General features: G+C 43.2%; 2 protein-coding genes and 1 long non-coding RNA gene across 9 annotated transcripts in view; 2 read left to right on the forward strand and 1 right to left on the reverse strand.

Moving 5' to 3' along the window:
* The first annotated feature begins 416 nt into the window (after window positions 1–416).
* Window positions 417–9984, forward strand: LOC118397933 (tRNA selenocysteine 1-associated protein 1-like). 2 transcript variants are annotated; one of them, XM_035792783.2, is made up of 9 exons: window positions 417–582; window positions 894–991; window positions 3187–3289; window positions 3578–3630; window positions 3737–3868; window positions 4126–4242; window positions 4567–4753; window positions 8802–8835; window positions 9112–9984. In XM_035792783.2, the coding sequence occupies exons 1-9, from the start codon at window positions 559–561 to the stop codon at window positions 9270–9272; spliced, it is 909 nt and encodes a 302-aa protein (XP_035648676.1). In that variant the 5' UTR covers window positions 417–558; the 3' UTR covers window positions 9273–9984. The 2 variants fall into 2 exon arrangements, with proteins under 2 accessions (XP_035648676.1, XP_035648678.1); XM_035792785.2 differs by having other exon boundaries at window positions 3190–3289.
* LOC127909190 (uncharacterized) lies at window positions 4766–6927 on the reverse strand. 4 transcript variants are annotated; one of them, XR_008070127.1, is made up of 5 exons: window positions 6519–6927; window positions 6197–6304; window positions 5137–5208; window positions 4957–5028; window positions 4766–4920 (listed from the first exon to the last, which is right to left on the reverse strand). It is a non-coding gene; the product is annotated as an uncharacterized LOC127909190 (long non-coding RNA). The 4 variants fall into 4 exon arrangements; XR_008070126.1 differs by having other exon boundaries at window positions 4788–5028; window positions 5137–5172; XR_008070128.1 differs by lacking the exon at window positions 5137–5208 and having other exon boundaries at window positions 4788–5028.
* Window positions 9985–10446: 462 nt separating the features above from the next.
* Window positions 10447–16881, forward strand: part of LOC118397629 (syntaxin-12-like) — a 32524-nt gene continuing 26089 nt past the window's right edge. For 2 of the 3 annotated variants that reach the window (XM_052469420.1, XM_052469418.1), the window contains exons 1-5: window positions 10447–10596; window positions 14172–14349; window positions 15015–15084; window positions 16084–16183; window positions 16723–16860. In XM_052469420.1, the coding sequence (XP_052325380.1) occupies window positions 14250–14349; window positions 15015–15084; window positions 16084–16183; window positions 16723–16860 (408 nt within the window). In that variant the 5' untranslated portion in view covers window positions 10447–10596; window positions 14172–14249. Of the gene's footprint in view, window positions 10597–12409; window positions 12494–14171; window positions 14350–15014; window positions 15085–16083; window positions 16184–16722; window positions 16861–16881 lie in introns of all 3 variants that reach the window. The other variant, XM_052469419.1, reaches the window with a different exon arrangement.

Below are 16881 nucleotides of genomic sequence, written 5' to 3' on the forward strand. Positions count from 1 at the left end.
ACAGGATCAGTAGCTTACTACAGTTTAAAAAAACTTAACATCACATGTTTATACTTTTGCAATCTGATTGGCTATAACCTAAACAAAGTTAGATATTTAACTCTCAATGTAATTTAGAGGGTAGTTGCAGATGTCCTATTTTCATAATGAATGGTCAAATACCTGAAGATAGGCTATCCTATCCTCTTGTCCGAGATCTAGGCGATGACCTTGCTGTGAATGCAATTATGTAAACTGTCAATTGACACATTATAACCCACTTTGTAATTCCATGTGAGGTTTATGGATGATTTATCAATAAACGACTATTTAAAAAATAAAAATAAGTTTCGTGTTCAATTTATATTTTTAAACATTTTGGGCGTGAGTGGTATGATGGCACAAACAGATCTGGGACCAGGCTAGAGAGCAGTCAGTTGGACTTGTTTTCAAGGCGCCTGCGCAGAAACGTCCCTGTTGACTCTTCCGACACGACACTTACAAGGGGCTGCATGTGTTATTTCGGGGATTAACAACTGTAAATGTAAAAACAATTAAATAACAACTACAGGTCTTAACATGAGCACGCTATGGATGGGAAACGTGAGTATCTCAAACCAGTTCAGTCGATATTTTTAACGCTTCAGGTTGTAGGTAAATTAGCTAGTTGAAGCTAAGTAGCAAGCTTCAACTTAAGTTTGCTAGCATGCTAGCTAGTAGTAACATAACTAGCCACCTGAGGTTAACTTAGTTTAGTGCTAAATCGGTTAATTTGCTGCAGATGGAACATTTTGACACATTACTAGCTAAACGCAGCATTCTATAACATTTGCAAGGGACATGTGTTAGCTAACTCTTAGCTAAATTAACGTTAGCTAACCTTACATGTTATGATAATGAAGTCTGTTTGTTAGTTGGAGCCCTACATGGACGAAAACTTCATAACCCGAGCCTTCGGCACTATGGGGGAGTTGGTGGTGAGTGTACGGATTATACGCAACAAGATGACCGGGTGAGTATTTTATCCATGATGTTTGACCCGAGTTAAAAACTACACTAGCTCTCTAACCCCTTTCACCGTATGTAACGTGAGGGGGTGTTCAGCGATTATATTCGCCCACATTTGGCTCCATATAAACTACAAGTCCAACGTTGTTATAAACATTTGGGAAAGTTGATCATAGCTTTCAAACCGGTTTGTGAAACATATTCTGATATAACCTGTATCTTTCACAATACAAATAACTCATCTTTCAAATAAAGATACTTACTGTAGCAGTTTTGCACAACCACACTTACTCCCCACACTGACAACCACACTTACACACAGGTGATCGGAGCATGCTAAATAGCTAATGAGCACAGGTAGCCATCTATGTCTTCTGTCTGGCATCTGTAAACAAGCAATGAGATATGGCCTTGGGGGAACCATAATCCTATAAAAGTGTGTACTGTGTAGTAATTTAGCCTTATTTTAGGGAAATGTATTTGGGAGCATGGTCTCTAGGCTTTTTATAATAGGCATTTTGACTGTTAAATTAGTGAATTCCACTCTGTATGTAGTAGGCTTGTTATAGCCATTTGCGTTGCACAACTTCATCACACAGATTATATCCATATTGATAAATGAGACAAAACCAAATATGAAGTCTTGAGTGAAATCGCTAAGGGGTCCCAAATGTTCAAGACTATCTAAAGCTAATTTTTATTGCCAGATATGTTTTGCCTATCAGCCACTGCATGTGCTGCTGCAACAATTGTTACAACATTTATTTAGAGGAGTGTGATCAAAGGTCTCTTTTTTTGGTGGGGGTCTGCGGGTAGCCTTCTGGTTAGAGCAGGGATGGGGAACTCTAGGGCCTGATTGGTTTCACACTCTTTCTCCAATCCCTAGCAAACACACCTGATTAATCAAAATTAGGTGATTATTGGAGTGTGTTAGCTGGGGCTGGGGAAAAACTGTGACACCAATCAGGCCCTAAAGGACTGGAATTGCCCAGGCCTGGGTAAGAGCATTGGGCCAGTAACCGAAAGGTTCCTAGATTGAATCCCTGAGCTGACAAGGTAAAACTCTGTCATTCGGCCCTTGAACAATGCAGTTAACCCACTGTTCCAAGGCCGTCACAATGAGGTAATGAGGGTGGAAGAGAGGAGAGGAGGGTGGAATGAGGGTGAGGGTGGAAGAGAGGAGAGGAGCAGGATGGAGGAGAGGAGGATGGTGGAGAGGAGGATGGTGAGGGTGGAAGAGAGGAGGAGGATGGTGATGAGGGTGGAAGAGAGGAGGAGGATGGTGATGAGGGTGGAAGAGAGGAGGGTGGTGAGGGTGGAAGAGAGGAGGAGGAGGGTGGTGAGGGTGGAAGAGAGGAGGAGGATGGTGATGAGGGTGGAAGAGAGGAGGAGGATGAGGATGGTGAGGGTGGAGGAGAGGAGGAGGATGGTGAGGGTAGAGGAGAGGAGGAGGATGGTGAGGGTAGAGGAGGAGGATGGTGAGGGTGGAGGAGAGGAGGAGGGTGGTGAGGGTAGAGGAGAGGAGGAGGATGGTGAGGGTAGAGGAGGAGGATGGTGAGGGTGGAAGAGAGGAGGGTGGTGAGGGTAGAGGAAATGAGACTGACTTGCCTAGTTAAATAAAGGTTAAGTAAAACAATCAAGGGGAGCCTTATAATAAAAACAGTTCTAAAATTATTCTGCAAGACACCAGTACCCAAAGTGATTGCCTACAAGTTGAAGTCCTAGGGTGCTCGGCCCTCAGGTTCCTTTAGTCCACGATCAGCACCTTTTCTCTTGCTGACCTGGAGGGAGAGGTTGTTGTCCTGGCACCACCACAATTTCCTCCCTATAGGCTGTCACGTCGTCGGTGTTCAGGCCTACCACTGCTGTGTTGTCAGCAAACTTAATAATGAATAATGATGTTTGAGTAAACGCCCCGGGGGACTTAGCTCACACCCCTGTGGGGCCCCATGTTGAAGGTCTGTGTGGCGTACGTGTTGTTGCCTACCCTCACCACCTGGGGACGACCCGGTTGCAGAGAGAGTCCTGAGCTTAGTGAGCTTTTGTGCCTTTGACATGACAAGGAGTGGCACGAGGGCACAAACAGGCTGGTACCCAGGCTAGCAACATTGTATTATAGCTACACACCATACACAGTTAAACAATCCATCCTTTGAATGCAACAATGGACTGATATCCCTTCTCTGTGTTGCTCTTCAGTAGGGGTGCAGCAGGCTACTGCTTCGTGGAGCTGACGGATGAAGCCACAGCTGAGAGGTGTCTTCGTAAAGTCAATGGAAAAGCACTGCCAGGAGCCACACCGGTAAATATACCGTTTTAACAAGGCTGCTTGAATGTTATGGATTCTGTTTTTGCATCTCAAATGGCACCCTATTCATCCCCATAATATAGTACACTACTTTTGACCCGGGCCCCGGTGGAAATGCAGACCTAGATTGTATCAGTTTATACATAATGCTTTTTGGTAGCCTGAGACAAACAAACAAGATATTTATGCAATTTGCCTCATTTAGCGCTTGTAATAAATGAATGCATATTGTCATGATATTGTAAATGAGCATTTCTAAGGAAGCCTTTTTGTACTTCACAGCCCAGAAGATTTAAATTAAACCGGGCCACTTTTGGGAAGCAAGGAGAAAGCAGGTATATCAACCAGCATGATTGTAAAGTCAAACTAAATGTCATGAGATGCCATATAGAAACTTTGGAAATGAACACACAACTCCTCCTCCCCTTCTCTCTGCTACAGTCCACTCCATTCTCTGTTTGTTGGGGATCTCACACCTGAAGTGGATGACGGGATGCTGTACGAGTTCTTCTACAACCGCTACCCTTCCTGTCGTGGGGGGAAGGTGGTGCTGGATGGCACGGGGAACTCCAAGTGAGTCCAGTAGGATGTTATAATCCCGATAGATTTCAATATATCAAGGTTGATGTGATCTAATAGGATGTGAATACAATTGATACGTCCGTTTCCAAAACATCATCTGTTACTCTTCCACGACTTTTTATAACAGTCACTACTTCTACACTAACAATTTTAAATGTCTTAACTTCTTCCACTACCCCAAAAACATATTCACAGACGAAGCTAGTTATTTACTTGTATACTTGTCTGAACGTTTCTCTTGTTTCCAGGGGTTGTGGGTTTGTCCAGTTCCCAGACCAGAGGCTTCAAAAGCTGGCCCTGGAGGAGTGTCAGGGAGCGGTGGGGCTCGGGAGCAAGCCCCTCCGACTGAGCCTAGCTGCTAACAAGTCAGTTTTACTTCAGTTCTTACTGTTACTGTGTTATAAGCCATCTCCAGACATGGTGTGTATATGTCATTCGAAAAACCAGGGTTGTAGCGTAACCCATTCAGTTTCCAAACCACCTTTTTTTATAGCCTTTAAAACTGTAGCTATATTTCCAACATAATATTTGAATATTCCCCTTGTTAGTCAGATTTTGCAACGTGCTCATGAAGACCTGAGCAGAGAGTATCTTTCCCCAAAATAATAGTTTTCCAACTCATGAAGATATGTGTTTTTAATAATCACTGTCAGATGCCTCGGTTACCAATAATTCTCTCTCACTCACAGAACTAGGCATAATCAATCAGACAACAGGGGGTGGGGGTCACATGGAGGAGGCTACAGACAGAACCAGCAACAGTACAATCAACAGTCATATGGTGGTGGATGGGGCTCTTGGGGCTACGACCAGAATGGAGGCAACTATGGCGGCTACAACTACAACCAGTATGATTACACACAGAATCCTGCACAGGTAAGATTGCTGCCCTGCTTCCCCTTTACTGGTGATGTGTTTACGTAGCTCAACGTCACCTTTACTGGTGATGTGTTTACGTAGCCCAACGTCACCTTTACTGGTGATGTGTTTACGTAGCTCAACGTCACCTTTACTGGTGATGTGTTTACGTAGCTCAACGTCACCTTTACTGGTGATGTGTTTGCGTAGCTCAACGTCACCTTTACTGGTGATGTGTTTGCGTAGCTCAACGTCACCTTTACTGGTGATGTGTTTACGTAGCTCAACGTCACCTTTACTGGTGATGTGTTTGCGTAGCTCAACGTCACCTTTACTGGTGATGTGTTTGCGTAGCTCAACGTCACCTTTACTGGTGATGTGTTTGCGTAGCTCAACGTCACCTTTACTGGTGATGTGTTTACGTAGCTCAACGTCACCTTTACTGGTGATGTGTTTGCGTAGCTCAACGTCACCTTTACTGGTGATGTGTTTGCGTAGCTCAACGTCACCTTTACTGGTGATGTGTTTGCGTAGCTCAACGTCACCTTTACTGGTGATGTGGCAAGGAGCTTCCAACGTCACCTTTACTTTTGATGTGTTTGGTGTGCTCAACGTACATTACTGGTGAAAGTTTTTGTGTTATTACACGTCAGCTGGAAAAAACTGGTGATGTGTTTACGGAGCTAACTCATCCATTTACTGGTGATGTGTTTGCGACATTAACGTCACCTTTACTGGTGATGTGTTTACGTAACCCGTCAGGGCTTTACTGGTGATGTTTTACGAGCTCAACGTCACCGTTACTGGTGATGTGTGGACGTAGCTCAACATCCACCTTTACTGGTGATTGTTTGAACAATAAAGTTCACCGTTAGCTGGTGATGTGTTTAGAGAGACTCAACGTCACCTTTACTGGTCATGTGTTTACGATAGCTCAACGTCACCTTTACTGGTGATGTGTTTCAGTACATTAGCTCAACGTCACCTTTACTGGTGATGTGTTTACGTAGTATGTATCAACGTCACCTTTACTGGTGATGTGTTTACGTACAGAAACTCAACGTCCCTTTACTGGTGATGTCAAATGTTTACGTAGCCCAACGTCACCTTTAATGGTGATGTGTTTGCGTAGCTCAACGTCCCCCGTTACTGGTGATGTGTTTGCGTGCTCAAACGTCACATTTACTGGTGATGTGTTTACGTATTCAACGTCACATTTACTGGTGAAAACACAACCAACGTCACCTTTACTGGTGATGTGTTTACGTAAAACAACGACCACCTTTACTGGTGATGTGTTTGCGTAGCTCAACGTCACCGTTACTGGTGATGTTTTCACGTAGCTCAACGTCACCTTTACTGGTGATGTGTTTACGTGTTCAACGTCACCGTTACTGGTGATGTGTTTACGTAGTTTCAACGTCACCTTTACTGGTGATGTGTTTACGAGCTCAACGTCACCTTTACTGGTGATGTGTTTACGTAGCTCAACGTCACCTTTACTGGTGATGTGTTTACGTAGCTCAACGTCACCTTTACTGGTGATGTGTTTACGTAGCTCAACGTCACCTTTACTGGTGATGTGTTTACAAAGCTCAACGTCACCTTTACTGGTGATGTGTTTACGTAGCTCAACGTCACCTTTACTGGTGATGTGTTTGCGTAGCTCAACGTCACCTTTACTGGTGATGTGTAAACAGCTCAACGTCACCTTTACTGGTGATGTGTTTGCGTGGCTCAACGTCACCTTTACTGGTGATGTGTTTGCGTAGCTCAACGTCACCTTTACTGGTGATGTGTTTACGTAGCTCAACGTCACCTTTACTGGTGATGTGTTTACGTAGCCCAACGTCACCTTTACTGGTGATGTGTTTGCGTAGCTCAACGTCACCTTTACTGGTGATGTGTTTGCGTAGCTCAACGTCACCTTTACTGGTGATGGCAAGGAGCTTCTAGCTCCTTAGCAAATTTGCAGTATTTTGTTTTTTGGTGTGTCATTCCCTTACATTATTAGCCCAGAAAGTTTTTTGTGTTATTACATACAGCTGGAAAAAACATTTTTATATCAGAGCGGGAGTAACTCATCAGCATTACGACCTGGAATACGACATTACCGAATTGAATCCTTTGTTCGTAACCCCCAGGGCTATTGAACTTATTACAGAGGCTGCTCCAAAACATACCCGGCAAAGAAGAGGCCATGCAACTGGACTTCTGGACATCCACTTCAGCCTCCTAAGACCCTCTCTGGACAGATAAAGTTGAGAGCATCCTGGCGAGGATATCCTTTCAGAGAGACATCAGGGTCTATAACAAATTTTACGGAATCATGGCTCTCTCTGGATATACTGTTCCCTTGAACTTTGCCCTTTTCCACATTTCAGGCTTCACAGAAACATAAAGATATAAAACTGCCTATTTCTTTCCAGAAGAATCAAGTACAGGTGCATCAAAGCTGGGACACAATCATGAAAAACAGCATTTATTCAAGGCCATATTTCAAACTTTTTAACAAATCAAAAACTGAAAAATTGGGCGTGCAAAATTATTCAGCCCCTTTACTTTTAGTGCAGCAAACTCTCTCCAGAAGTTCAGTGAGGATCTCTGAATGATCCCCAAATGTTGACCTAAATGACGAATGATGATAAATACAATCCACCTTGTTAATCAAGATTATTTCCTTATAAATGTATCCCACCTGCACGTTTACATAGTCTCAGACTGGTCCTTAAAAGCGCAGAGAGCATCATGAAGAAAATGACACCAGGCAGGTCCGAGATCAAATGACGTGAAGAAGTTTAGGTGTACCGGATTTTACAAAAAGATTTCCCAAGCTTTAAACATCCTCAAGGAGCACTGTGCAAGGAAATATTGAAATGGAAGGAGTATCAGACCTCAAAAAAAGACCTGGCCTCCCTCTAAACTTTCAGCTCATTTACAAGGAGAAGACTGATCAGAGATGCAGCCAAGAGGCCCATCATCACTCTGGATGAACTGCAGAGATCTACAGCTGAGGTGGGAGACGTGTTCTGTCCCTAGGACAACAATCAGTCGTTTGGGCCTGCTTTTCTTCAGCAGGGACAGGGAAGATGGTTAAAATTGATGGGAAGATGGATGGAGCCAAATACAGGACCATTCTGGAAGAAAACCTGATGGAGTCTGCAAAAGACCTGAGACTGGGACGGAGATTTGTCTTCCAACAAGACAATGATCCCAAACATAAAGCAAAATCTACAATGGAATGGTTCAAAAATAAACATATCCAGGTGTTAGAATGGCCAAGTCAAAGTCCAGACCTGAATCCAATCAAGAATCTGTGGAAAGAACTAAAAACTGCTGTTGCAAATGCTCTCCATCCAACCTCACTGAGCTAAACCAGCTGTTTTGCAAGGAGGAATGGGAAAAAATGTCAGTCTCTTATGTGCAAAACTGATAGAGACATACCCTAAAGCGTTTGACTTACAGCTGTAATCACAGCAAAAGGTGGTGCTACAAAGTATTAACTTCTGAACTGGGGGCTGAATAATTTGAACGCCCAATTTTTCAGTTTTTGATTTCACTAGGATTGATTGTCAGAAATTGTTAAAAAGTTTGAAATATCCAATAAATGTTGTTCCACTTCATGATTGTGTCCCACTTGTAATCTTGATTCTTCACAAAAATACAGTTTTATATCTTTATGTTTGAAGCCTGTCAAATGTTGGCAAAAGGTCTGATTTCATATGTTCAAGGGTATTCTAATATTTTAGTCAATGTCACTCCGAAGGCACTGTATATATATATATTTCTCATCCATTATTTTACTTTAGATTTGTGTATTGTTGTGAACTTTTAGATAATACTGCACTGTTGGAGCTAGGAACACAAGCGTTTTGCTACAACCGCTATAACATCTGCTAAATATGCGTATGTGACCAATACAATTTGATTTGGTTTGTTACGTAGCTCAAAGTCACTACAGCTTCTTAGACAATATTAACACCCTGAATGCATTGTCATTTCCTTCGTGTAGTTAAGACTTTTCAATATACTCTTATCATTTTATTAACTCTTTTAACATTTTCAGGAAAATGAAGCTGTTGAAGAGGATGGTCTGGAAGGTAGGTGTTGTTTTCTTTTGTTCCTACTTGTTTTTCTCCAGTCTTTTGTGGCCTATTGTCTTTAAAGGCTCTTGATGACATTGAGGTGTTTCATAATGAACTTAGATTGATATCCTGCATCTTCTGAGGATTTACCAGTGCATATGGAATTTAGCGGAGTCAGACTTGTGCTCCTCTTGGTCTAATGTTTAAGGCGTTCGTTTCACGAGCAGGAGACTGGGGGTTGTTTTACATCAGTCAACAAATAATCACTGCTAGCCTTTTCCTCCATTGTAGATCCTAACCCAGAGCTGGATGTGTTGGAAGCCAACAGGAAGTTTATGGAACACAGTGAGGAACTGTATGATGCCCTTATCCAGTGCCACTGGCAACCCTTGGAATCCTCAGAACAAGCATTTGGAACCACGAGTAGCCTTCCAGAACCTGTCTACTGTTGAGGCATATAATGGAATGACAATATCCTCTTTTGCCATGTTCTTTGGTCTTTCATATTATATTCTGTAAATGTTTGATCATGGAAAGGTTAAAGACATATCCCCAGTCCTTGGCCATAACTGCCATTTGCTTTACAATACTTTTTTTTTTTTTGACAAATGTTTTATTTTGTGTATCTTTATAAAAGTCATGCTGTGCCTAAGAATAAGCTTCCTGTTTCCATTTGTTATGCTTCGCTAAACTGCACAGAAGAACGTATTCCAAATGGGACCATATTCTCTATTTAGTGCAGCACTACTTTTAGCTAGGGCCTAAAAGTGCTTAGGTCAAAAGTATTGCACTATATAAAGAATAGAGTGCCATTTGGGACATACTTTTCTCAATTGAGTGATTGTGTAATCTGCTATGTTAAGCTGCCTTCTGTCTGTTTCCATATGTGTTTGTAAAGATGGCGTAAACGTGTATGTATCATGTTGCCAGGTAGAGATGTCTTATAAAATGACCCAACCAAAATTACAGGAGGAGTAGCCACTAGGCTACCCTGGGGCAGCAGTAACCAAAAGGTTTCATGTTCAAATCCCCGAGCTGACAAGGTACAAATCTGTCGTTCTGCCCCTGAACTGGCAGTTAACCCACTGTTCCTAGGCCGTCATTGAAAATAAGAATTTGTTCTGAACTGACTTGCCTATTTAAATAAAGGTAAAATAAATTAAACATTTAATGTCTCATAGACTGGGGAGAGTTTAGCCAGGTACAACGTTATGGAACGCTGCGGATAGAAATGTCATGACTAGAGTGGACATGATTCCTTATTCTACATGTCAGAGGCGTGATGGTTTTATTTTTCTATCTGCGTGTTCTCTAACGGCGTGTACTGCTAAATGTGCCCCAGTCTCTGTTGAGCAAAGTGAGAGCGCTAAGTTTCATCAGCAGAAAACCACGAGTCACAAGGTTTCCCAGTGACTGAAAGGGAGGGACGGGATGCCCATTGAATGAATCTCACGCTGGACAGGATTTGAGACATTAGTTTGCATGACGAAGCCTACTCTGAGTTTGTTTAGTTTCTGAATACCATTTTGTAGGTAATCGTCTTCTGCCCCCGATTGAAAGTTGTAAAACGCGTAAAAACATATTTTTTTTTTTTACAATATGTACGTTAATATTTTATTTTTTATTACTCATATTTATTTATTACTGTTGGCGCCACCCAAAGTTTTTTTTATGTACGCAATGACGTCATTTGACAGTTTTGGGAGGCGAGCTTCTTGACGGTGGAACAAAGTGAAAGCACAGCGGATGTTTTATGTGCAACAGCCTACTAAACAAGTAAGATTGTGTTTGTTTTTTTTCAGTTTAAACCTGCGTTAATGTTTAACTCGCTGTTTGAAATTTTAAAAAGTCACATTTTGTTGACAAATGTCTACAATTTGCTGGGAGTCGAGTAACGCGTCTGATGTCTTTGTGCTAACGATTAGCATTGAAGCTAGCTAGCTAGCGCGGCTATTTTCTTGCGTCATCAGAGCAGGCCTGTGTAAGCAACACAACTCCCAATTAAAGTATACAATTTGGAAACATTCATTAACTTTGTATTAAACAACAGCTGTTTTGTGAAAAGCCAGTTAGCTTGCAAGCAAGCTACATAACTTTAGCTGTAAATCATCTAGCAAGCCAACTAGCTAGCAGCCATAACATAACTAGTTAAATTCGGAAGAAAAACCCGACGGCAACAAGGGCTAAATCTCGCTTGTGGTCGATTTAATAGCTTACCTACTCAATATCTGGCTAGGTAGTTATGTGGCAGTCTGATGTTTTGGGAGTGAGAAACTGCTATTTCAAAATAGTGTGTCACTCAATACACTGTCTGATTTGCTACTGTGTGACCTGGCACTTTGCGTTTGTTCCCAGGAAACTCTCCTGTCTAAAAGCTTGTGGAAGAGAAAATCGATTAAACCAATGATTGTCCTAAATGGCTAGATAGTGTTTGCTACTATATGTATCTGAGCTGCTCCGGATGGATCGTGAAATAAGTGTGTGGAGTCATTACCTTTTTAAATCATACTTCACACTAAAATAAAATATATTTATAAAGCCACTTTTACATAAATTTGTGACAGCACTTCTCTCCAGTTATGACTAGGCATTTAGCTTTTAATATGTAACTTGTGACACTTTGTAATAGGCCTATCTTAGGACAAACCTGACTGATACGTTTGATAATAGTTCTTACACTACTTGGACAAAAGTGTGTGAACACCTGCTTGTCGAACATCTCATTTAAAAAACATGGGCATTAATATGGAGTTGGTCTCCTCTTTGCTGCTATAACTGACTCCACTTTTCAGGGAAGGCTTTCCACTGGATGTTGGAACATTGCTGCAGGGACTTGCTTCTATTCAGCCACGAGCGTTAGAGAGGTCGGGCACTGATGGGCGATTAGACCTGGCTCGCAGTTGGCGTTCCAATTTGTCCTGATGGTCTTGAGGTCAGGGCTCTGCGCAGTCCAGTAAAATTCTTCCATACCGATCTGTAACGATTTCTATATTGACCTAGCTTTTTGCAAGGGGGCACTGTCATGCTAAAACATGAAAGGGCCTTCCCCAAACTGTTGCCACAAAGTTGGAAGCCCAGAATCATCAAGAATGTCATTGTTTGCTGTAGATTTCCTTTCACATGAACGAAGGAGCCTAGCCCGAACCATGAAAAACAGCTCCAGACCATTATCCCTCCACCAAACTTTACAGTTGGTACTATGCATTGGTGCAGGTAGCGTTCTCCTGGCATCCGCCAAACCCAGATTTGTCCTTCGGACTGCCAGATGGTGAAGCGTGATTCATCACTCCAGAGAACTCCTTTCCACTGCTCCAGAGTCCAATGGCGGCGAGCTTTACACCAATCCAGCCGATGCTTGACAATGCGCATGGTGAACTTTGGCCTGTGTGCAGATGCTCGGCTATTGAAACTAATTTCATGAAGCTCCCTATGTGGGCTGATGTTGCTTCCAGAGTCCGTTTGGAAGTCGGTAGTGAGTGTTGCAACCGAAGATAGGATTTTTACATGCTTTCAGCACTCAGCGGTCCTGTTGTGTGAGCTTGTGTGGTCTACCACTTCGCAGCTAAGCTGTTGTTGCTCCAACTTACAGGTGACCGGGGCAGCTATAGCAGGGCAGAAATTTGACGAACTGACTTGTTGGACGGTGCCACGTTGAAAGTCTCTGAGCTCTTCAGTAAGGCCATTCTACAGCCAATGTTTGTTTATGGAGATTGCATGGCGGTGTGCTCGATTTTATACATCTGTCAGCAAAGAGTGTTGCTGAAATGTCCGAATCCACTAATTTGAAGGGGTGTCCACATACCTTTGTATATACAGTGCATTCGGAAAGTATTCATTTTTTCCACATTTTGATAATGACAAAGCAAAAATAGTTTAAAAAAAATGTTTTGCTAATTTTGTTTAAAAAATGAACTATCACATTGACTTAAGTATTCAAGCACTTTACTCAATACTTTGTTGAAGCACCTTTGGAAGTGATTACAGCCTCGTCTTCTTGGGTATGACGCACACCTGTATTTATGTAGTTTTTCTCTGAAGATCCTCTCAAGCTCTGGCTGTTTGGATGGGGAACGTCACTACATGGCTTTTTCAGGTATCTTCAAATATGTTAGATTAGGTTCAAGTCCGAGTTCTGGCTGGGCCACTCAAGGACATTGAGACTCTCCTGTGTTGTCTTTGCTGTGTACTTAGGGTCATTGTCCTGTTGGAAGGTGAACCTTCGCCCCAGTCTGAGGCCCTGGGGGCTAAGCAGCAGGTTTTCATCAAGGATCTCTTTGTACATTGCTCCGTTCATCTTTCGGTCAATTCCTGACACCACAATACTTCACCGTAGGGATGGTACCAGGTTTCCTCCAGACGTGACGCTTGGCATTCAGGCCAAAGAGTTCAATCTTGGTTTCATCAGACCAGAGAATGTTGTTTCTCATTGTCAGAGTCCTTTAGGTGCCTTTTGGAAAACTCCAAGCGGGCTGTCATGTGCCTTTTACTGAGGAGTGGCTTCTGTCTGGACACTCTACCATGAAGGCCTGATTGGTGGAGTGCTGCAGAGATGGTTGTCCTTGTCTGGTTCTCCCATCTCCACAGAGTAACTCAGGAGCCCTGTCAGAGTGACCATCGGGCTTCTCCCCCGACTGCTCAGTTTAGCCGGGCGGCCAGCTCTAGGAAGAGTCTTGGTGGTTCCAAACTTCTTCCATTTAAGTATGATGGAGACCACGGTGTTCTTGGAGAACTTCAATGCTGCAGAAATGTTTTTCCACAGTTCTGTGCCTCGACACCATCCTGTTACGGAGCTCAACCGACAATTCCTTCGACCTCATGTCTTGGATTTTGTTCTGACATGAACTGTCAACTGTGGTACCTTTATATATAGACAGGTGTGTGCCTTTCCAAATCATGTCCAATCAATTGAATTTACCACAGATGGACTCCGATCAAATTATAGAAACATCTCAAGGATTATCAATGGAAACAGGATGCACCTGAGCACAATTTCGAGTCTCATAGCAAAGGGTCTGAATACTTATGTAAATGTATTTATTTTCTTTTTTTATATATATGTAAATGTGAAAATAAATAAAAATAACGTTGTTTTTTTTGCTTTGTCATTATGGAGTATTGTGTGTAAATTGATGAGGAGAATAAGTAATGTAATCCTTTTTAGAATAAGGCTGTAAAGTAACAAAGTTGGGGAAGGGGTCTGAATACATTCCGAATGCACTATATAGTGGACATCATGCTCTATGCTCCATTATTAACAGCTGGATAGGATTTTTAGGCTGTGTCCCAGATTGCACCCTCTGTATATCTCTGTCTTGATAACAACACTTTTAAACGACTTTCTCCTCTCCCAGAGTTTTCCCAATACACCTGCCACGCAACCACCCAACAGTCTTCACCGTGACACCTAAGAGCACGCCACACTGGCAGCAATGTCTTATAGTAAAGCAGACAGCTATCGCACCCAGCCACGGGACTCCAATACCCTCATCCAGACATGCAGCTCAAACATCCAGAAGATCACACAGAACAGTAAGTATTGCTGCAGAAAGAGAAGAGTTGATGTGATGAAGATAATTCAGTCAGTACTTTAATGATCTATACATGATGTATCCTATAGCCTACGTCAGGGCTGCCCGACCCTCTTCCTGGTGATCTACTGTCCTGTAGGTTTTCAGTCCAACCTTCTACCTGGAGATCTACTGTCCTGTAGGTTTTCAGTCCAACCCTCTTCCTGGAGATCTACTGTCCTGTAGGTTTTCAGTCCAACCCTCTTCCTGGAGATCTACTGTCCTTAAGGTCTTGTTGAGCAGGTAATTAGTAGAATCAGGTGTGTTAAATTAGGGTTGGACTGAAAACCCACAAGACTATAGATCACCAGGAAGAGGGTTGGACTGAAAACCCACAAGACTATAGATCACCAGGAAGAGGGTTGGACTGAAAACCCACAAGACTATAGATCACCAGGAAGAGGGTTGGACTGAAAACCCACAAGACTATAGATCACCAGGAAGAGGGTTGGACTGAAAACCCACAAGACTATAGATCACCAGGAAGAGGGTTGGACTGAAAACCTACAGGACAGTAGATCATCAGGAAGAGGGTTGGACTGAACCTACAGGACAGTAGATCACCAGGAAGAGGGTTATGCAGCCCTGGCCTACAGTTTAGAGAATGTACGTCTTCTCTTTTCCCAGCTGCTCAGATAAAGAGCATGGTGAATCAGCTGGGGACGAGACAAGACACAAGCGAACTGCAGGACCGTCTGTAAGTATTCTCAAAATGTTTTGCTTGTACATACGCTGATAAATGTATTCATGTACATACAGTACTAGTCAAGTTTGGACACACCTACTCATTCCAGGGTTTTTTCTTTATTTTTACTATTCTCTACATTGTAGAATAATAGTGAAGACATCAAAATTATAAAATAACACATGGAATCATGTAGTAACCAAAAAAGTGTTAAACAAATCAAAATATGTTATGTTTGAGATGATTAAAAGTAGCCACCCTTTGCCTTGATGACAGCTTTGCAGTCGCAAAAACGCAAAAATCATCAAGGGCTATGATGAAACTGGCTCTCATGAGGACCGCCACAGGAAAGGAAGACCTAGAGTTACCTCTGCTGCAGAGGATAAGCTCATTCGAGTTACCAGCCTCAGAACTTGAAACCCAAATAAATGCAAATACAATCTGCAGGACAATAACCCAAAACACACCTCCAGGCTGTGTACGGGCTATTTGACCAAGAAGGAGAATGATTGAGTGCTGCATCAGATGACCTGGCGTCCACAATCACCCGACCTCAACCCAATTGAGATGGTTTCGGACGAGTTGGACCGCAGAGTGAAGGAAAAGCAGACAACAAGTGCTCAGCATATGTGGGAGCTCCTTCACGACTGTTGGAAAAGCATTCCAGGTGATGCTGGTTGAGAGAATGCCAAGTGTGTGCAAAGCTGTCATCAAGGCAAAGGGTGGCTACTTTGAAGAATCGAAAATATATTTTGATTTGTTTCTTTTTTTGGTTACTACATAATTCCATATGTGTTATTTCATATTTGTTGTCTTCACTATTATTCTACAATATAGTAAAATAAAGAAAAACCCTTGACTGAGTAGGTGAGTGCAAACTTTTGACTGGTAATGTACTTACAGTACTTACACTGACAAACTTGTTAATGTGCTGTATACAGAACAGTGTGTGTGTGTTCTATGTTTCTCCCTGAGAGTTTAGTATCTCCCTTACTGTTCATGTTCTTTCAGGCAGCACATACAGCACTTTACAAACCAGCTGGCCAAGGAGACCAACAAGCACCTGAAAGACCTGGGCTCCGTCTCACTATCTTCAGCACCTTCAGAGCAGGTTTGTGTGTGGGACGGACATCCCAACAATGACAATGGGAGTTCCTTGAGTAACCTTTTGTGTGCCTGAATGGCTCCAGGTTGAAGTTTCCCATAGGTACAGGTCTAGCATCCCCTCTTCACCGATCCAAACCTTAACCGTTAGTGGGGGGAAATGCAAAACTGACCCAAGATCTAGGGGGAACTCGATGTCTAGGGGGGCTCGGTGCCTAGGGGGGGACTCGGTGCCTAGGGGGGGACTCTGTGCCTGGGGGGGACTTGGTGCCTAGGGGGAACTCGATGCCTAGGGGGGTACTCGGTGCCTGGGGGACTCTGTGCCTAGGGGGGGACTCTGTGCCTGGGGGAACTCTGTGCCTAGGGAGGGGTAACTAATTGCCTGGGGGAACTCGGTGCCTATGGGGGGACTCGGTGCCTAGGGAGGGGGGAACTCGGTGCCTAGGGGGGGGGACTCGGTGCCCGGGGGGGAAACTCTGTGACAGTGACAACTCCTTGACAGGGACAATGTGTTTGAATGACCCATTTCTTCTTCTCAACCCACAGAGGCAACAGAAGATCCAGAAGGACCGGCTGATGAATGAATTCTCCGCTGCCCTCAACAACTTCCAGGCCGTACAGCGCCAGGCAGCACAGAAGGAGAAGGAGTCTGTGGCCAGAGCCAGAGCTGGTTCCCGTCTCTCTGTAAGGCTTTGAAAATACAGA

The sequence above is a fragment of the Oncorhynchus keta genome, chromosome 19, assembly GCF_023373465.1.
Source record: "Oncorhynchus keta strain PuntledgeMale-10-30-2019 chromosome 19, Oket_V2, whole genome shotgun sequence".
In the NCBI taxonomy this organism is placed as follows: domain Eukaryota; kingdom Metazoa; phylum Chordata; class Actinopteri; order Salmoniformes; family Salmonidae; genus Oncorhynchus; species Oncorhynchus keta.